Source organism: Cucurbita maxima, unplaced genomic scaffold, assembly GCF_002738345.1.
Source record: "Cucurbita maxima cultivar Rimu unplaced genomic scaffold, Cmax_1.0 Cma_Scf00026, whole genome shotgun sequence".
NCBI classification, from domain to species: domain Eukaryota; kingdom Viridiplantae; phylum Streptophyta; class Magnoliopsida; order Cucurbitales; family Cucurbitaceae; genus Cucurbita; species Cucurbita maxima.
In genome coordinates this window covers 2,501-23,736 of record NW_019272042.1, presented here as the reverse complement: position 1 = coordinate 23,736, position 21,236 = coordinate 2,501, and the positions used below count along the sequence as shown (strand labels likewise).

Below are 21,236 nucleotides of genomic sequence, written 5' to 3'. Positions count from 1 at the left end.
AAAAAAAAAACCGCTACAATTCCAATAAATGTTGTGTTCTCCAGCCTTACAAATAACAGATATTATTAACACTAAAAACAGAACCACATGAATGTGGGTTACAAAGGCCACTCCCAAGAAAACGGGAGAAAAAGATGGCCATTCTGTGTACAAATTCTCCCTTCATTTTCCTTAATAGTTACTAACAAAACTATCCAGAGCTAGAAACTAGAGGGCTCTCGTTCGTTAGGTCTTGAATACAATCAGAGGTTATTTAGATAGTGAGGTTCTCCTGAATCCCAAGAAATGAACCAACTATTTTTCCTCCTACGTCTGGAAAATTTTCATGTCCAGGAAGGGATTTTACTCTCCCTCTTCTATCAACTTCAACAGGGTACTTCAGAAGGTGTCCTCTCATCTCTGTTACCTCATCTGCAGCAAACTGTTTCCAGTTTAATTCTCCCATTGTTCTAACTCTTCTCACGCATTCCAGGCTCTCCGGTTCATTGAAACGCTCTTCCATCGTTCCTGTATGCTCCGCCCACAATGACATCCTATATCCATAGATCTGCAGGGCAAGACATCAAAATCCCACAAACGATTCAGGAATGCAATTCTATGTATGTAAAATTTTTCACACTATATGAACTGATGCATGTATAACTACTTCTTCACTTTATTGAGGATCTACACAGATATGGGGACAAAGAAAAGGAAACTACAAAGTAATGTTTAAATTATAAGCTTGACTTCCAAATCTTTTAGACTTAAATGCACATTTTCAACTCTAAATTTGATGTCTATTTAATTCTAATACTTCTTTTAAACCAAGGGGTTGAACTCTCCTCTTTCAAGCACAGGTTTAGTGAATTCATGAAAATTTTGTCTTCCTCAGGGCATTTCATGAATTTCAAATTAGACCCTTTATGTACTGACTCCATTTTGTCAAGTCTATTAGGCTTAACTAGCATTATTTGAACAATCCCACATTGGACATCTTAAAGTTAAAATTCACCTGTCCACGAGGACGTGAACGCTTCTTTGCCCATGTATAATGAGGTTGATAGGCTCCCATAGCAATCTCAGTGTCTCTAGTTCCTTCCATGGATCTCTGGTTGATGTTAGCAGATCCCAAAATCACATACTCGTCATCAACTATCATGCCTTTGGAGTGAACATATATCATAAACCTTCTGCTTTTCCGACTAAGTGCCTGCAGTCAGTTCATTTGTGATTAAATAATAATAATAATAACAGTGACTAATATACAGTGAAAATCTTGATTACTAGCTCTTTTTATGGAAACATAAAATTATGGACTGATAAAGCAAGGCTGTTTCCATCATATCTCTCCCTTATTTTCTGCAAGAACTCTACTTCGTTTTATTATTGTTGTTGTTGATTATGAAAGAATCTCCAGTAATACTCCACAATGTACAGGTATTTGGCAGGGCTTAACATAAAACCCAAATCAAAGTAAGAGAATACATATAACGACTGAAATCAACAACTGACTAAGGATATAAGTTACCTGAGGGGAGTTTTCTGCACTAGGGCTTCCAGAAGATAAAGGATCATTTCCATCCACATCCTCACGATTTCCCAGGCAGAAGAAGTTCAAATAGTCTTGAGGAGAGAATGCCTCCTCAAGACCAACCTCCATCAAGGCCTTGTAAATGACCTCATACATCATTTGCATGGTTTTTTGCTGAGCAGTGCGAGAAAAGTTCAGTTAAATCAGAAGTATACTTGTCATAGATCAGAATGTGTTGGTGTTTCAATGTTCATATTATCATGTTCCCTCATGATCTCGCTTTATTTTATCATTTAACCCAATAATATCTCCAATTCCCACCAAAGAAGAATTTAAGAACAGCAAAGTTCTAAATATTTAGGACTGTTCTGATATTTTAATTGCCATGATTTACTACTGGGAAAAAAAAAAAAAAAAAAAAAAAAAAACAAAACAAAAACTATAAAATTGCATGTTCAACTTATAGACAATCTCATTTAAGCAAGAATCACAATGCTATGTATATGAAATACTCAAGTATATTGATTATGAAATTTAAAGAAATAAGGATTGTAGGTGAATTAATTGAGATGACTTGAGCAATACTTTTATTTCTAATTGATTTAGAAATGCAGCAATTAAATTTAATAACGAAAAACATTAGAACTCAGCCTAGGCTACTAATGTATCTACCTGCCAAAATAGTATTCTCTGAGTGGCAGCAGCAGTTGGGACGCCCTCAGGCCACATGGGGATGACAATATATGCAGCAAACCTCTCATTTCCTCTGATTTTATCAGCAATCTTTAGCGCAATTTCCATTGGAATCAAATTGTTGGCACCTATGAAAAATCAGAAACGTACAAAATTAGCAATTCACGACTCCAATGTTGTAATGTCATCGTACTGCATAACATAGTCCACTCTTTTAGGAAAAACAATAAAGATAGGACTAGATAGCCTGCCGTAGATTTATAGTTTCAAAGTCTAAACATCCTTTCTAAATGGCTGTTGTCACATATTAGCAAATGCAACTTAATTTGTCATGCTGGTGCTCCCAAATGAAGGCATACACGGAGAAGGCTTTTTTCAATGTACTTTACCTATATCTTTGTTTGAATTCCAATTGAAGGATGATCCAATGAAATATTGGTTCTCTATATAAATGTAGTGTTGGGCAGCTCGAATGGCTTTCACGTATGCTGTGTGTATACTCATGTCAATCAGCACATTCTTTCCACATACGAGGTTCTGCACGGTAAAATATTAGGGAATAAGCATGTTAGATGACACAAATACAAAATAAATACATGCATATATGTGCAAATTTTATATTTATTTGATTGGAAATATAGCAATCATAACTGTCCTTTACCTTGCTTGGGGCATCTTTTGGGTCCTTCGGGAAATCTTTAACAGAACTTGAATCAATTGAACGAAAAATCTGCAGTATTACTCATCATGAAAAATTCCATAAGGAACATAGAGAATTCATTAAAAAGCTTCTATTCTCTGTAACATAACTAAACAGGTCTAAATCACAACCAGTTTCAATTGCCGAGGCTTTTACCACCTAAATAAAGGTCCACATATGCATTAAGAAGGGTTTAAAACATTACCTGCACATGCCATGATTCAGGATCATTTTCATAGTTACAGTACGCTTCAGAAATTCCAATTATGTCATGAATTCTTTCAATACGCAGCAAAGCATCATCATATGATTTCAACTTTTTTATCCCGTGAGGTTTTGAAGCTCTCCTCCATCGCTCCTCAAAATTGGTCAAAACATCATATGCTGCTGGACCTTCAATTTTGCTGTGCAGATCATGCCACGGTTCTCTTGGACAACCAACAGTACTACCCTGTTCAACTAAATAATTTTGTAACTTCATAAAATCAATTCAAATTTTAGTAACCCTAGATGCAATGATATATTGAATTTTTTTGTAACAGCCCAGGCTTGGGCTGTTACATTTTTTCTCCTAAAATTCTCTTTAGAAAGATGTTAAAGGTTCCAGTCTGGTGTTTTGTCTAACTGATTATTGATTTCATACGTTCAATCTCTAGTTATTTTCAACTAGAATAGAATTGATGATGTACCTCTCAATAAAAGCATTTTCACTTGTTGAAATGTAAATGATAACACACCCTTCAATCTATCAGACAAGATATTAGCCACGGTTTTTTAGATACTCGTAAACAAGCTAATAGGTCTAAAGTCTTGCACCTTCTCAACATTTTCTTTCATTAAAGTAAGATAAATAAAAATTTATGCAAGAGTTTTGGGTGACCTTCCCCATTAAAATCTTAGACATCATTTAAAAATGCTTCAAAACTTGTTTAGCAATTTTGTAGAAAAACCATCCTGCCTTGGAGCCTTTAACACCCCCAAAGAGATCAAGACTATCAAAATTTTATTTTCTTCCAAAGATCTCTCAAGCCATCTACTTTCTTCTCATGATAAATAGGTTGCCATCTTAAGCTATGAGTACCTCATTTCCAGAATAAAAACTTGTCTAGAAAACTCAAAATTCCCCCTTCAATATTTTTGGCTTCCGTTTTTCACACTACTCTTCCCCCAACCTGATATCAGTTCTCTATTTTCATCACAAAGCTCTTTAGTCTACTGGATGCAAGAAACCTGTAAAAAGAAGGCTAAACTTTCCTCCCCGTCTCTTAACCAAACAAGTTTGCATCTTTGTTTAACAATAATTCTTTCCTGATGTTCTTCTATAGAAATAAAATCGACATATTCCTCTCCATCAAATGTTCCCTCCTTATTTCTTCTTTTTCTTCTACTTCCTCCCCCTAAAATTTTCAGCTTATTAAGTCATAGATTTTCAAAACAACAGTGAAGGACCGCACATAAGGTTCCCTGGTCAGAAATGACTCTCACGAGCTAGATTCTCTGAGCATATCCAACCAAAACCTAGAAAAAAGATATCTATTGATCAAAGACTGAATAGCCATTTCACCCAAGTTTGGCAACGTGAAATTCCAATTGGACACAACAAAGTCTTCTATAACTTTGTTGTATTCCTTAATACTAGTTCTTCCACCATTTAGATTTTCAAAATAATACCCTGTGACTTCTACAAATATCAACAATGTAAACTCCACTTCTACAAATATTGCGTAGCTTGCCCTGCTGCTATAATATGAACTTCAAAGATTCAATACTTGAATCTTCTCAAGAGGATATTGCACCCTACATTGCAGCAATTTAAATGGTGCTTTTTTGCAAATCACACTTACGGAAAGCCATGACTATCGGTTGAGTCATTTTTTAACAATGAAATGGTATATACTCTTATACCATACAGTACAAGTTCGTTGAATTGTCTGCCAATATTGTATTTCTTGCCCAATTGAATGAGGCTTCTTTTCTCAAAGAAATGATCAATATCGGTCTTCTTCCATCAAAATAATTGTGGATAAATTGAGGCCTTTGACACAGTTTTATGAATATAATACAAGAGTATGGTTATTTCAGTCCAATGTTTCTCTTTATTTTGAGGGACAGTCTTTTATTCTTGATAGTATGTTTTTTTGTTACTCAGTTCATTCAGGCAGGCCACTTTCATTTTATGATCGCCTTTTCATTTGTTCAAGGTCTTCTCCTTACCTTTTTGGCGCTCTCATCTCATGTACTTCAATCTCTATAATGAAAGCCTTGTTTCTTCATTAAATGGGGGAAAAAACTAGATGAAGAAACTAGTATGCCCTTAAGAATAAACTTGGGTTAGCAAAAAAGGGGGAATATACTAGGGTTACTCAGATTTTTGGCATAGATCAAACTTCCCTCTTGCATCCTATTACCGCAGAACCATATTAACTATTAAAAGACAAAGTGGGACATAACAGATTACCGTGTATGTAGGATTGTGATAATCATCCTTGTGTACTGTTTGAAGTGTCCGAAATATGGGATGTGATGGATTATCATACCGCCCGTCACATAAATCGAGCCCTCCAACAAAAGCTATGATTTTTCTTCTATTATTTCCAGCATCAGCATCCACAATAACAGTTTTCTGATGGTGTGTATAGATAGTTCCAACTTCCTGATTATTGAGAAAGATGAGCAAGAATCACAAAAGGCAATATTTTGTTTAAAAAAAAAAAGATGCAATTAAACACTCCCAAAAGTTCCCAATATGGGACCTCGAAAAAAGAAAATAAAAGAAAAAGAAAATTCCCAAATATGATAATGAGTTGAAGAATAATTTTGTAATTTATCCAAAGAATGGATTCCTTTAGTCCCCTGACGTTGCGGCTCCCATATTAAAATAAAGAAGATATGAAGTAACTAACATATTCCTTTTTAAGGAACAAAATATACTAATCGCAAGCATAAATTCTAGCTTTTTTAGGAAAAACATGAGCTTAATTATCAAAAGTTAAATAACAATGGAGATGAAACACATATGCGGTCTAGTAGTTAGAAGAACGACTTTGATAGCAAGTACAAGTACAACACATGGTCACAAGATAGCTGAAACTAGAGTGCTCAAAGAAAAACTGAAATGGCCCAACATGAGCAAAGCTCAATTGGCATAAAATATGTACTCTCAACCGAAATTAATGGCTTGACCCCATCCCGCACCCCACGTATTGCAGAACTAAAAAAAAAAAAAAAAAAAAAAAAAAAAAAAAGATAAACTAAAATGCTTCAAAATGCTCAAACCTAGAGCGTCTAATAAGGTAGTATGAGAATAAAATGATGTGAAGATTGTAATGCCTGAGGATGCAAGAGGTCAAAAGTTTGACCCCCATCCCACACCCTACATATTGCAGAACTGAAAAAAAAAAAAAAAAAAGATAAACTGAAATGCTTTAAAATGCTCAAACGTAAAGCGTCTAATAAGGTAGTATGAGAATAAAATGATGTGAAGATTGTAATGCCTGAGGATGCAAGAGGTCAAAAGTTTGACCCCCATCCCACACCCTACATATTGCAGAACTGAAAAAAAAAAAAAAAAAAGATAAACTAAAATGCTTCAAATGCTCAAACCTAGAGCGTCTAATAAGGTAGTATGAGAATAAAATGATGTGAAGATTGTAATCCCAGACTATGCAAAAAAAAAAAAGGTGTGAGAATAAATTTAGAAATAGAAAATTATCAACAATTCATTACCAGACATATTATCAGTTTCTAGCACAATAGAAAATCTTGCTTTTGTTATTTAGTTTGGTCATTGAAAGAAAGGATGGATGAAAAGAGATCGTAAATCAGGGAAGTTTAACTGATAACATGGTCTTTCAAATTCTTATTCATTGCCAAGAAAAGGACTTTTCATTTGGCCGCTTCAGCAATCTAGTCATGATTTTGATACAAACTTCTTTACTGTGTAGTAGTGGTTATCTTCGTCATATTGCCATCAATAGGGTATGATTACTTAAGGATATACACTCGGGTTTCTACACCAAATACCCCAAACATTACACCTATCAATATCAAAACACCTTTTTGTATATTCCTAATTTAATCGAAATAGAAACAACTGAAAGCTGAAAATGTACAGGTTTAAGTGGCCAATTTTCTAGACATCCATGTTGAAGAACAACAAAAGTCTGTAAGGAGAAAGAAGTGATTAGTTAAGACAAAAATTTTGGCTATCTATTGTTCATTGAAGTATTCTCATTTCTTACCCAAAAAAGAAAAAGAAAGAAAGATGGAAAGAAAGACTAACCTTTTGCTTAACCCAGCTATGTCGTTTTCCAGCCATCCGAGGACAAAGTATCACTTGTACAGAGGATTGTTTGAAAAATCGGCGAGTTTCCTCATCATGGGTTTGCATGAAACCATCCTGCAACAATCAACATATGTTCTCAGAAGAGTATGATAATAAATCCTTCAAAACCAACGTATATAAAACTGAAAGACCTTGATAACAAATTGCAAACTCTTAGCCCTATGTGATTCTTCTGCTTTCCAATAAAGGTGGCTTGTATTACATGCATATTCTAAAAGTTGAGATGAAACGATGGTAGAATATGTCCATCTGGTAAAAGAGAGTTTCTGACAGATCTTTCTTCTTGATTGGTCATCAAGACTTCAAAGATCTACAACTTTTCTCCACCTCATTATTGAAGCCCGTAAACTCATAAATTAGGGAATACAAAACAATTAATAATTTTCTTTTGGGAGGTAGGTTCTAGGATACGTGGTATTTTGGCAGAATAAATCTATAGTTTAAAACATAAATTAGTTTACCATAAAAGAAGTTCAAGTTCCAAAAAGATGAAAAAAGAACTAGGAAAAGAAAGAATCAAGACTCCAACGTTTCAAATCCAAAGTAGGGATGTTTTCACTCAATTACTTAGAGCATTCTCGCCCTGTCCTATACTTAATATAAAGGAATTTTGGAAATGGCAACTATGATAAGCAGGAAATGTAAAAGAAATAGACAGCAGGGAAAGCAACTTACAGTTTTATACCCCAAAATGCTCCTAGAAGTGGGATCGTCCCAAACAAGAAGCAAAACTCTCACTCCCTCCTGGGACTTTGACCTCAGGAGATCTCCAAGGGTACACTCTGTCCCATAGCCAGTATCTCGAACTAGTTTCACTTTGTGCCACACCGACCACCCAGTTATATAAATTAACCTGCGAGCCTGACGTACAGCATCAAAGATGTCATGCCAACACTTCCCATGTACATAGTACATACCATTATCAAGCATCAAATTTGGAAGGTGTCCATCTGGAACATGGGCATCTTGGTACAGAGTGACAGCTCCACCCTTTCTGAGGGGGAAATATGTATCAGGAACCCCCTGGTAATCAGGGCCAGCTCCCACTCCATGATGATAAGTGCTAAGCCTCTCCATTGGGGTATATTGAATAGAAATAGTTAGAGCAGCTCCAGGCTTACATGGCTTCCCACCAAGTAGGATTGGGAAGGTTCCCTCAACTACAGACCCTGCATATATTTGTTCTGCAGGAATTGTTACAGTTCCTATTAGCTGCGAACCAACAACATCACTGTCTTTAACGACAAAAACTACTTCAGCAGCATAATGTGCAACGGGAACATTGAAATGCTGCCTCCATTCAGGATTTTCATTGTTGCTTATAACAAAAGTCCTCCCAATTACTGCATTTGCTACATAGATCGAAACGTAAGGATCACTAGTGATCTTATGACTCACATGTCCTTCAACTTTGTTGCTCATATTCCCAGGTAATTTTGCAAACATATCCCCCAAGGTCTTGTGAAACATGTCCATGTTTGGAAGATTTTTGGCCTCATTAACCCATATTTCTAAGTTTCCATGCAACAGCAAAACCTTCAATGATGCTTTACTGTGCAATGGAACAATCTGCAAGTCCTGACTATGTTGAGACCCACCGAATGAGCTTGAATGGGAAAATGAAGGTTGATTGGATGAAGCCATTTGATATGAATTCCCCGTATCGAAACTAGAAAATGATGAATTAGGAAAGCCATAAAATCGGTCGCGCCGATCATATCTTATAATTTGAGGTGAATGCGACAATAATGAAACTGAAGGCTGTGCAGGGGCAGAAGGTGATGCAGGAGAAGTTGGTTGATGATCAGACAAATGTACATTACCCAAAAGGTCATCCAGAGGCGGGTACGCATAAGAGACAGGCGATGAGGAATCAGTGCCATTATAGTGGCCAGAGAAGCTATTTGCTCGTGAAAGGGGTGGTGGGTATTGACTTTCTGGGGGAGGGTATGTACCAGGTTCTTCATTCTTGTAATTTGAGGTGAATCGATCATATCTTGTAATTTGAGGTGAATGCGACAATAATGAAACTGAAGGCTGCGCAGGTGCAGGAGGTGATGCAGGAGCAGTTGGTTGATGATCAGACAAATGTACATTACACAAAGGGCTATCCAAAGGCGGGTATGCAGAGGAGACAGGCGAAACAGAATCAGGGCTATCATAGTGGCCAGAGAAGCTATTTACTCGTGAAGGGGGTGGTGGGTATTGACTTTCTGAGGGAGGGTATGTACTAGATTCTTCATTCTTGTAATTTGAGGTGAATCGATCATATCTTGTAATTTGAGGTGAATGCGACAATAATGAAACTGAAGGCTGTGCAGGCGCAGGAGGTGATGCAGGAGCAGTTGGTTGATGATCAGACAAATGTACATTACACAAAGGGTCATCCAAAGGCGGGTATGCAGAAGAGCCAGGCGATACCGAATCAGTGCTATCATAGTGGCCAGAGGAGTTATTTACTCGCGAAGGGGGTGGTGGGTATTGAGTTTCTGGGGGAGGGTATGTACTAGATTCTTCATACCGATATGGGGATGTACCAGGTTGGAAATTGTTATGATATTGAATGGATGGCCTGGCACTATCATTAGTATAAGAGGCATCACCGTAAGAATATGGGGAAGGTATAGGCCCAGAGTGTGGAGGTGGATGTTGAAAATACTCTACTTGGCCAGAATGAGATGGGGGTGGGGGATATGCAAATACAGAGGCATGTGAAGGATCATACGGGTAAGGGTACGGAGGACGAGCATATGGATCTGAATTTGGATGCGTATAATGAGGAGGAGGTGGATGTTGAGGAGGAGGTGGATATTGAGGAGGCGGTGGGTATTGAGGAGGAACTGGACGAGGGTATGCATATGGATGGTGGTATGGATATGAAGGGGAAGAACCGTAATTGTCCATAACGGAGAGCTACGAGTTCGAGAAGAATACAGAGAAGTCACAATTACGGTTGGTTCGGGAAGAACAATATCATAACTAAATTAATAAGATCGACAGTATGTAGCCAAATCAAACACAAAAAAATTCTTCCAGTTGAATGGAACCCAGAAAAAAGAAATGAAAATTACAGAATAGACGAATTGGGTTACGATCTTAATCGCGGAATCAAAATTGAGAAAAGGACAGGGAGAAAGAAAACGTTCACCACAAATTCGATCCTGAAATCGCCAAGCGACAACCTGAAAGGAAAAGAAAAACAATCTGAAAAGAGAACGTTCCTCAAAGAAAAACGGCGCGCAGTGGAAAAATTACCTGTTCAAGAGATTGATTCGGTAGGAGAAATGGACTGAATCAGCTTCGTTGAAACTTGGAAACAGGAGGAAGTAAAATTCAGGAAGAATTATTCGGATCTGGGATTCCAAATAATACCATCAATTAATTTTTCCCTTCATTTTCCTCCATCTGATTCTAAAGCGCGCGCGCGAGAAATAGTTACCAGTGAAACCAAGTGAGAAATGATTTAGGTTAAAATGATTGATTTCAATTGTATTCCAACCTTCAAAACTTTCGTTTTAAGTTTTAAACTTAGAAAGTTTTGTTCCAAAAACAACCTATGACGCTTCTCTCTTAAATTTGTACAGAAATTTTTTTGGAAAAAAATTAAGGATGTGAAATTGAAAAGAGGAATAAGATAATTTGAACCATTTCTTATATAATTCAATATATTTTTTATAATTTAACTAAACATTTTATTAGTCACACCTAGCTTAAAGGAGTGATTTTGTATATTAACTATAATGCATCACCTATTCATAGTTCATTGTGCCCAGCTTCATCAAGTTGTGCTAGTTGCTTCAGGATTTCTTCGAGTTTCATCTTCGTGGTTGCATCTTCCGTCGTTATTCTACCACTTATCTTCTTTGACTTCAATCATCTTATTAGGTCTTTATTTGATGTGTTTTATTCAATTTTACTCCCAGTAATTTATTATTATTTTTTTTTTAAAAAAAAGAGAACTTTTTTGTGATGTCTCTTAGTATAGAGGCCAAAAGGAAAGAACAACCGTCATTATTTTTGGAAATAAAATAAAATTTAAGTGTTATATTTTAAAAAAATGAAGGGACTATTCACATGAAAAAAAGAATAAGTAAATCTATACATAGATATAGATATATTTATATAGAAAGGGGAACTTTGTAGAGACCGTTGGGGGAAGTGAGGCTGTTTGTTGTTTATTATGTTTTAAATTGCAAACTTATCCTTTTGACACAAAATACAAAAATACATTCGAATGTTTTGAAAATATTTTAAGGGCTCCAAGTTAGGATCAGCCATATTTTAAGTGCACCTCTTTTACTCTACATCTTCCTCTTGGTCCACATTTACTGAATCCTTAAATGTTGGTTTTTTTTAAGAGAAAAAACTTAATTTAGATGGTTGGTTACTTAAAAAAAAAAAAAGAACATCAATAATCAAAATAAGCTTACATTGATCTACTTGATGAGAAATCAATAATTAAATTGGTCCTGAGACATCAATGATTGAGATATGAGCTCAGACGAGTTAAACAATAATTGAGTATATGGTATCGATCATAACAATGCGTTATATAACATCAATGATTGAGATGAGCTTGGAGAAACTATAGTATGTGAATCTAACTATTGAGGTGAGTCATGTGATATAGATGATTGGTGTAAGCTCGTATGAACTCAATCGTTGAGATATGCTCGAAGAAACCATATGAAATTGATGTACGATAACATGTGTGTTTTATGACGATGTATGATGTACTTGATGTACTCGATGCACTTGATTACTTTATGATGACTATGATGTCTTGCATGACGTTTACCCTAATATGATGATGTTTTTCATATTAAGTATGTTGTATGATGATGAATTCCATATTGCATCAAGTCGATAAATCGACGTAGGACACAACCCGAAGAGTTTGAAAATAATATTAATATAAATATCTAACGAGCATGTGTTACCAAGCATAACAAAGAGATGAGACTAGGGTTGTGTCGGAAAAGATGTTAAGATGAGAGCTAGAGGGACTTCATACATGTTGTGTGTACATAAGCATGTGGATACTTTCCCTTGAGATGATGAGTGTGGATGGGCACAATATGATGATGAGGGTGATTATGGTGAGCATGACAACAGAGATTCTGCTGACCTCCAAACGTCGCTACAAACAACTAGCTTGACTAGAGAAGGTCCAGGGGTGTGCGAGCCACTAAGAAATTCACACTCTCATGTGTGGGTCGTGTGTAGGAAAATGCTACACATCTATAGTAGTCCGGACTAGAGGCCACTCCTAGTATGAAATGAGATAGAGATAGGTCCTTAGAGTATATTTACATGTGATTGCATTTAGCATGGCCATTATAGTAGGGGAGCATTCTTTGAAATACTCAGGCCGTGTGCCACATTATTTTTTAGGTAAAAGCAAAGCGCCCATGTAGAGATGACAGCGACATCGCGATTAGGCACTGTGGCACGTGCATATTTAAATCCCTAGTTATGTTAAAATGATAGGTTGCTTTCCATTTCATTAGTTTAAATTATTTTGTATTTATTTTTATTTCTTTAAAATTTTCAGTATTTTTTATTAAACAAGTAAAATCACGACTGTGTTTTTTTTAGAGATAGAAGATGTTTTAAAATGTTTTCTATATATTATAGATGATGTTTTCTTTCATGTTGTACCAATGATAAAGGAGAAATTTAAGATCTTTACAAAATGACTTTGGAGTGGAAAGAATGAAACATGGTTTATTTATAGAGATAATTACAAACCCATCATCTCATACTTCACTAATTAATAATTATTTTGCAAACCCACATCCTTCAACATAATCCGTGAAATCTCCAAAAATCAAACTTTTCTTAAGCTTTTTCTAACGAAATCGATACACATGACGTATCTTATAAACGTGTATGAATTTCGTTAAAATAAAATAACATTATTTTTTAAAACTTTTTATTTAGGATATATTGTTTTGTAGTATGAACAGGAGATTGTGGGGGTTGTGGGGGTTATTGTGGTAATTAATCGGTGGAGAGTGTTGTTTGGAAGAGCCAATTGGAGAAGGCCTCTAGGGTTTTATCATCGGCTCTGTAATGTTTCTGAGAAAATTCAAGCAGAGTTGGCCATCTGAAATCCGGGAAAATTCTTGGGTTTTTCTCGTCAACCAAACAGCTGGGTGGACTCACCACTTTGTCTTCATTTGGACACAGAAAAAAGGCCAAAGATTTCCTCACGCTTTCTTCATTCACCACTGCCCTGTGCAAGCAACTCTTGTACATTCCATTGGATAGCGCCTGATAAATGATCATACACATTTTATTGAACTTACGAACTTAGAAATTGAAGTCTGTGGGAATGGGTTGTACTTACCGTGAAAGTGTCGCCAATGTTGACCACGAAAGCTTGGGGATTCGGGGGAATGGAGTGCCATTGTTGGTCGACGAAAACTTGGAGGCCGTGGACATGATCTTGATGAAGGATGGTCAAGGAAGTTGGGTCGCAGTGAGGCCCAGTTCCAAGAGTTTGACCTGGGGTTTGGCATGGTGGGTAGTAGTTTAATCTCATAATCGACTCGTTTTCTTCAAAGAAGTTTCTGAAATACTCTCTTCCAACGCCTAAACTCATCCCCAAAAGCTCCATTATTGTCAGTGATACCTTGCTCATGGCGTCGCAGTATTGTTGGTACAACTTCCTGGGGGAATGAACAATAATAAACAATAATGCATCATATGATGTTGTTGTGTTGTGTTAATAATTGTTACCCGCTACTTCTCAATTCTTCTCCCAAAGCACTAGCAAAGTAATCTTCAACAAGAGTGGAGGAATGAGCATGAGCAGAGTATCTGAAGGACAGAGTTTCCTTCCATGGAAGCTTACACGAGAATCTCCCTATGAAACTGTTGGCATACCCACACAGCTCGCCCACCTTCCGCCCCGCTCGCTGCTTCTCCTCAAGCTTCATCCCAAAGAACAAGTCCATGAATTCGTGCGCCTTCGATATCAGCTCCGCATCCACGCCATGGTTAACCACGACAAAGAAACCATGCTTCCGACAAACCTATTAACACCAACGTACATTAACATTAAATAGTATGATATTGTCCACTTTGAGCATAGACCTTGCTTTCAGCTCACTAATAGATCTGTATTCTTTACTCATATGATCACGTGAACCTTCCTCCCAATAATTTTTAACCAAGTTTAGTGATAGTCTAAGAAACCTGATTGAGGAGACGACATGTGTCAGAGAGAGCAACTGGGTCGTCGGAGATTGAGCTCTTCAAGTCGATAGGAGGCACGTGAAGCTCGGGCGAGTCGAGGGTTGGCCTCTCATGGTCCGGCCAGATGAACTGAGACGGGATTTTGGAGAGAGAAGAATCATCGGAGAGAGAAGAGAAAGTTGGCATGTTGGTTGGCTTTGGTTTATGCTATTTTGGAGAAGAAGAAGAGTGGAGAATTTAGTATTAATAGAGGAAAAAGGGAAAAGCCAAAGAGGGTTTAGGCATTGGAGAAGTCGAGAAGTGGAATGGAATCTCTCATTGTTGAACAAACTGTTGCGTCATTTCTATATTTCATGTCGTGTTTGTTGGTTGCATGTAATTAATAAACCATACTGTACGAGCTAGTCTTATAGTTTGTCGCCTATTTCTTCCATTATTCTTATTCTATACGCATCATTTTCTTTATATAATTTCATGTTAAAACAAAAACAAAAACATATATCTATATATAATTTTCATTTTCAATTGTTTGTTTGTGACTCGTGATGTAGCCATCTAGATTTAAACCTTTACGTTATATTTAAAATCATCAATCAATCTACGAATTTATTAACCATGGTTATGATTCTGCCAACTTATTGCATTTTCTTCACAGTTTCATCTCAATATTCATTGTATTTTCTAAATATGGAATAAATGTGTTCATCTCAATAGGTATACCCAATTCACAAACTCACATTATCACATCTTTCAAATCATTATCTTAAGATATTACTAAAACCCATCGTGGAATTTTTATTTTTTATTTTAAAAAAAGAGTGACATTTCCAACCATGCAATTGACAAAGTTTTTATCAGAGAAGGAATAGAAAATCAATAAACCATTTACAATTTACGAAATCAGGCATGGAAGACACCCATTAGACTAGACTAGAGGGTTAATATAAAGAAGAAACAGAAAAAAAAGGTAGTTTTTTGGTGAATAAGGGTTTTTATTTTTTATTTTTTATTTTTATTATGCCAATTAATGCCCCACCCAATCAGCTAAGATTCTAATTTGAGATTTAGAGATAGGGACTTAATGTTATTTAAATTACACTATTAACATTTTTTTTCCACTTTTTTTTTTTCCTTTTTTTAAACACAAAGGTAAATTGAATAAGAGATCAGAATTAAAAAAAAACTTGTAAAAGAGAGTTTTATTTTGGCTCTTACACTTTTTAAAGGTCCATTTTTAAGTTATTGAACTTTAAAAAAGAATCACTTTTGTCCTTTCCTTTTTCGTCAAAGAATATATATTAATTAAGGTAGTAACAACAATATGAAAATGTACATGCTAAAGGTTCAAAGACTAAAATAGAAAACATTATATAATTTGACTAAAAAAAATCTAGAATGATTTTGATATGAATTAAACATGGTTGGTTTTGATCTTCTTTTTCTAACATTTGGAGAGAAAATCATAACTAAAATGTTTATCTAATAAAGCCTGAAATGTTCTATTTTTGGGCATGAGGGACAACCTTATCAAGTGGAACTATCAATAGGCACTAGTTGTCAAGGAATTACAACATAAGATTAGAGTTCCATCCCACATGCAGTGGTGGAGAATTTCGGAATCCCAATTCACCCATGAAAAGCCAAAAAGCTACCTCCTAACTTGGCTTCTTTTGGAACACCCATCCCATCTTGTATGAGGTTGAACCTAAAAAAATCCTCTCTTCACTTCTCTCCATTCCTTACCCTTTGTTGCAAGAATCACTACTCTCATCCACCTTGTTCAAAATTAATTGGAGCAACAAGCACCAAACCACAACTTTTTCTTATCAATATCATGCCAAATCCTTGTTGACCATTTCTCACCTGGTTACAAGTTCTCAATGAGCATAGAATTTATACCATTTCTCACCTGGTTACGTAAATTTTCGTCAGCCGACTCAATAAATTCCATAAATTTCACATTTCAATTGGCCAAGTAAAATCTGATACATTAACCAAATGAGGTATGTAAAATCAGTTCGGAAGAATATATCACACAAATTCTCTGCTTAATAACTAATGAGGCAATGCTTAAGATGTGACTAAAAGTTAAGATTTGTCTATCAACTAATTGCATATAAACAAAGCAATATTACATAAAAGGGGGGTTCCTTTGGAAATTAAATATGGAAAAGGTAGAGCAACTACGTAGAAAGTAGAGGCTTTAAGAACCCATTAATCAGTGGATTCTGGCACCTCCAAACAATAACAAAACTGAATGGAGTTGATTAGTCATGTCTTAAGATAAGATAATGAAGGGCTAATCACCTCATAAGTGGCGTGACGAGGTCAATTCAGGTACCTTTCACAACAAATCTACATCTTCCATTGCATTTTGTTGCTAACATGACTTGACTGATACCTTTAATGAAAAGCATATCGACTTAAAAGCAGAAATAAATCTGTCATTCAACGGGGATTTACAGACTAAACAAATGAGAAAGATTGCGATAAGCACATTCCAAAATCAACGACCAGTCCTTCACCTGTGAAGCCAACAGAATCTCAACAGACTTAAAGTTAATCAAACCAGACTTTTCCAGATGAACCAGAAGAAAATAAATCTTTACAATAAACATAGAGAGAGATAGCATTCAAATCTACAACTGAAGAAACTAATGCAACCACAATCAATCAAATGTAACCATTCATTAATCTGTAAGAACTTTTAGTTTTCTACTATTGGCAGGGGGAATCTTCTCTACAATTCTCAACTTGTATTGCAGATAACCTATGTCTCTGTTCACATTACTGTAGTTCTACTCCAAGATTAACTGCCACACTAGAGGTTAATTAATAACCTCCATGAATGAAACAAACATTAGAAGACAGAACATGGGGAGAGCAAATTGATTCAAGAAAATTGATGTAAGCTATTGTTTGTAGTAGTACAAAAGTTGATGATTTTAAGTTAACTGAAGAAACTAATGGAATTTGAGCAATATCGCTCTGTCGGTGCCAAAAAGCATCTAGTCATCCACTTGGCCCAAGAAAAGGTTATAGCGCATCAACTTCTGAATCTTTAACTTGCACCATGGATATTAAGAAGCAGATCGTCTGTTGTCCAAAATTACAGCCAATTGGCATAGACTTCCTAATCCAATTCAAACTTGGCTAACAGCAAAATATAATTAATGGATTTACATGTTAACAAGGGAATGAGTATCATATCTTGTATGGGAATGAATGGAATGAATTATAACGGGAGAAAGAGGGAAGCAAGGCATAGCAAAACATGTTAAGGAGATCCCCCTGCCCCCCAATCTAATGTGGGAACCAACCAGTGTGTTTCAACTAGATATAGCAGCATAACTCTCAAGTAGGAGAGATTGAGATCCCTCGTTTGATATCTAAGAGCGGTTTAAAACCAGACTCATTCAGTTAACTTGCATTGGCGAAGGTAAGGATGATTGTACTTGATATACTTGCTCCAATAACCACGATACTTTGTCATAGCCAATTCCAGCCAAGGCTTCATGTTTCCGTTGTAGTGTACAACTGCAGCATTCTCTATCTCAGACCGGTCGATGCCTGGATTGTAACCCAAACCAAGCACATGCCACGACTTATCAAGTGGATGTGTCAGTCCATAAAAAGTAATCAAACCCGGAGGAAGTGTTCCTAGCTTCCAGAGTAACCTTTCTTCATTCTGGCACCATAAGCAAGGGAACATTAACAACTGAATCAGTTTGATGAGGAAATATACCTGAAGTAAGATTTGATCAAACATTGAAAGAAAAACTCAATAGATGGATATTGAAACTGACCAAGTTCTGCCACTTATGATATATGCCAGTCATGTCTCGTTTTTTCCATTCCTTCAAGTCAAACATATTCATCCCGTAGGCCCATCCACATGCATTGGGATCAAATTTTCTTGCAATATGAGGATTGGAGAAGTTAAGATATTTGTCAAAACGGTGAAAGCTCTCACCACAGGTTTCAACTGCACCATTAACTTTGCCATGAAGATCCACATCCCATAATCCAGTCAAATCTTTCTGAACAACAATGTCATCATCCAAAAACAGAATCTTTTCCAACTTGGGATATACCTGAGGAAGATAGAACCTCAGATGATTAAGCATAGAAAGATACTTTGGATTTCTGTACTTAAGATTCGATGCACCAGATGAAAGAGTGGTTGGATGTTCAGCCTTGAAATAGTATTCTCTCATTGCAGCAGATTCAAGTTGACGTAATACTGGACAGTAAGACGAATTTAGCCACCTGAATTCATCAACATTTTCAACATGGATTGTGGCTTTTCCAGGAGGATTTGACAGGAACCACATGTTCATGGCACCAAAATTAAGCTTATCTGTAACAAGATGAAATACATGTTTTGAAGGATCCTGCAATAAATGCAATAGTACATAATTTGGTCAGGAACAACAGAAAGGAGAAGAAAAAAAATACTTGCAAATACATGATTTGGTAGCATTACTTCACTCTTCACATCCAAGGAACGCAAAAAGGTAAAATCATCATATGGGTTGCAGTAACCTAAGAAGCACAGATACGAACACGAGACATGGATATGTTTACACATAATTTTTTTTTAAATCTAGGACACGGACACAACAAGAATACGTTTCTTAAAATTTACATCTATTAAAATATATATCATTTTTATACAAGAAAGGAAATCCAAAGTCAATGAGTTCATGCATTTTATGCTTAAAAATTAGTTTAATGGATTTCGCCTTAAAATTTATTATTTGTCATATATGTATCTATATGGTCTAACACATCTATTACAATAATAAGTATCCAATACGTGTCCATCAAGTGTCATGAACATGCAAGCTAAACTAAAATGGTTTTGCTTCTTAGGCAGTAACAAAAACATTGAAATGAATGGAATAGATTTTTGGTTGAAATCCTTTTTTAATTCTTGAATTTTTATATGTTTTCCATTGTGGTTCCTGGATTTAAAATACTCTATTTGAGCCATTTAATAACCAAATATTCAGTTTAGTATGTAAGCTTTGCATTAGAAAAGCTAGATTCATTTCAAAATCTAACATTTGACATGCTATATGCTTATGCGACTTCAAATATTTATTTATCCAACATCATAATTGAAAAAAAAAAAAAAAAACAGAAGTGTCCAAGGTTTCAATGCAAAGTTCAAGACAAAAACTTGTTTGAAAGTTTATAAACCAAAACAGAAGAAGGTAACCAATCAAAGAAAAAAGTAGGATTTGAACCTAGATTTTTTTAGTAATCAAAGTTTTTCCTTTTTTTGAAAAGTACAAGGACTAGAAATTCTCTTAAAAAAACTTGTGTGCTTGTATGGAATTTAGAACGTAATTCAAAAACTATGCTTATCAATACACATTCTTCTGAAATTAAACTCACAAAAAGCGTCATGTGCTAGAGCAGTTAAAATACCTTAGCATTCACAATGGTTGAGTTGACAACAACTGATGCAGCCAAGACATTGTCTGAAAAGAGGGCATAATGATAAAGATTTGGATTTTCTAAATTTTCACTTCTAGGAAAATTTCTTTTCTCTGGAGGAAGAAGGTGGAAGTCTATAGTTAAACGCAAGGATAAGCAGTGAATTCCATTAGGTATGGTCTTGGCAGCCAACTGACTGAGGAATGTGCTTTGCTTTTTCAAGCCTCTGGCTTCTTCATCAGCTGATTGGAGCATTGCCCTTAGCTTTCCTGTTACCAACTTGCAGTCATATAATTGCTCTTTTGCTTTTGACAAAATTTGGCCCATAGATTTTATTTTATCAGGGGAACTGCAAACAAAATATACATATAACAGATGATACTTCCAAAACCACAAGTACAAAACAGTAAGAGATGCAGATGACTGTAAAGAAATTTCTTTGAGTTACAATTCTCTCAAAAAAAAAAAATAATAATAATAATAATAAATAAATAAATAATAATAATAATAATAAAGAGAGAGAAAAGAATATGCTACCTCCGATGCAGATCAGCATCAGTACTTGCCTCTCCTAAAGCACATTGGCTCTCTTTCAAACGCGTCTGGAGTTCATGATACAAGTCAAGCTTGTTCTTCATCTTTGCTATAGCTAGGTATGCTCTTGCCATGATCATTTGGTCCCGCATCAAGCGTACAGTTGAATCGGAGTTATCATTCTCATATTCTTTCCTCCATATACTGTATTTACCCAGAACTGAGGTATCAACTGATTTTGAGCGCTCAATAGCAGCATTCTCAAGTTTTATCAGAATGTTGTTGTCCTGTTGAAGCAACTGAGCAGCATGCTTTTCACGTTTTTTTTCTCGAAGTTGCTGCCCAAGTAGCTAAACTTCAGTATAAAACCGAAGGTACATGCAAAAGCAACATATATAATTGACAGAAATACAATATATTTTTCTTAAGAAGTACAATATTATAGAATGACACATCAAAGATCACCAAAAATTAAGATAACAAAGTCTCTTCTCCTTACTGACTAATGTAAGCCTAATGCTAGTTTTCAAACTGAATAATCATAGAAATTTTGAAACACAAATAATTTAGGATTGATAGTATTTGAAACACACATAATTTAGGATTGATAGTTACCCTCCTCGTCTGTTTTGCAGTACTATCTGTAAATTGGGAACTGTCATCTGCACAAGATAACTAAATCAATAAAAAGACAAACAAACAAACGACGTACAACTTAGTACTTCACACAAAAGATTTCTAATACCCACCCATAAGTTTGACTTCTTCACTGTTGGGTTTTTCTTTCACAATATCAATAACAG

General features: G+C 35.7%; 3 protein-coding genes and 1 long non-coding RNA gene across 8 annotated transcripts in view; 1 reads left to right on the top strand and 3 right to left on the bottom strand.

Moving 5' to 3' along the window:
- Window positions 1-49: 49 nt before the first annotated feature.
- LOC111499024 (phospholipase D beta 1-like) lies at window positions 50-10,748 on the bottom strand. Its single transcript, XM_023150463.1, has 11 exons — window positions 10,507-10,748; window positions 7,927-10,433; window positions 7,189-7,305; window positions 5,365-5,559; window positions 3,112-3,357; window positions 2,868-2,936; window positions 2,596-2,743; window positions 2,186-2,334; window positions 1,511-1,687; window positions 995-1,192; window positions 50-547 (listed from the first exon to the last, which is right to left on the bottom strand). The coding sequence occupies exons 2-11, from the start codon at window positions 10,153-10,155 to the stop codon at window positions 254-256; spliced, it is 3,822 nt and encodes a 1,273-aa protein (XP_023006231.1). The 5' UTR covers window positions 10,156-10,433; window positions 10,507-10,748; the 3' UTR covers window positions 50-253.
- On the top strand, window positions 514-1,997 carry LOC111499032. The gene is made up of 2 exons (XR_002720895.1): window positions 514-599; window positions 1,420-1,997. It is a non-coding gene; the product is annotated as an uncharacterized LOC111499032 (long non-coding RNA).
- A 2,470-nt stretch (window positions 10,749-13,218) lies between the features above and the next one.
- LOC111499029 (gibberellin 20 oxidase 2-like) lies at window positions 13,219-14,649 on the bottom strand. Its single transcript, XM_023150470.1, has 4 exons — window positions 14,455-14,649; window positions 13,996-14,291; window positions 13,604-13,925; window positions 13,219-13,527 (listed from the first exon to the last, which is right to left on the bottom strand). Exons 1-4 carry the CDS (start codon window positions 14,638-14,640, stop codon window positions 13,255-13,257), a joined length of 1,077 nt encoding a protein of 358 aa, XP_023006238.1. The 5' UTR covers window positions 14,641-14,649; the 3' UTR covers window positions 13,219-13,254.
- A 2,516-nt stretch (window positions 14,650-17,165) lies between these two features.
- The window catches only part of LOC111499137 (polygalacturonate 4-alpha-galacturonosyltransferase-like), a 5,377-nt gene continuing 1,306 nt past the window's right edge, over window positions 17,166-21,236 (bottom strand). For all 5 annotated transcript variants that reach the window (XM_023150623.1, XM_023150624.1, XM_023150625.1 and 2 more), the window contains 6 exons: window positions 21,183-21,236; window positions 21,049-21,095; window positions 20,437-20,771; window positions 19,891-20,248; window positions 18,261-18,848; window positions 17,166-18,142 (listed from right to left, as the gene is read on the bottom strand). The exon at window positions 21,183-21,236 is cut by the window's right edge and continues 10 nt beyond it. In XM_023150623.1, the coding sequence (XP_023006391.1) occupies window positions 17,867-18,142; window positions 18,261-18,848; window positions 19,891-20,248; window positions 20,437-20,771; window positions 21,049-21,095; window positions 21,183-21,236 (1,658 nt within the window). In that variant the 3' untranslated portion in view covers window positions 17,166-17,866. The remainder of the gene's footprint in view (window positions 18,143-18,260; window positions 18,849-19,890; window positions 20,249-20,436; window positions 20,772-21,048; window positions 21,096-21,182) is intronic.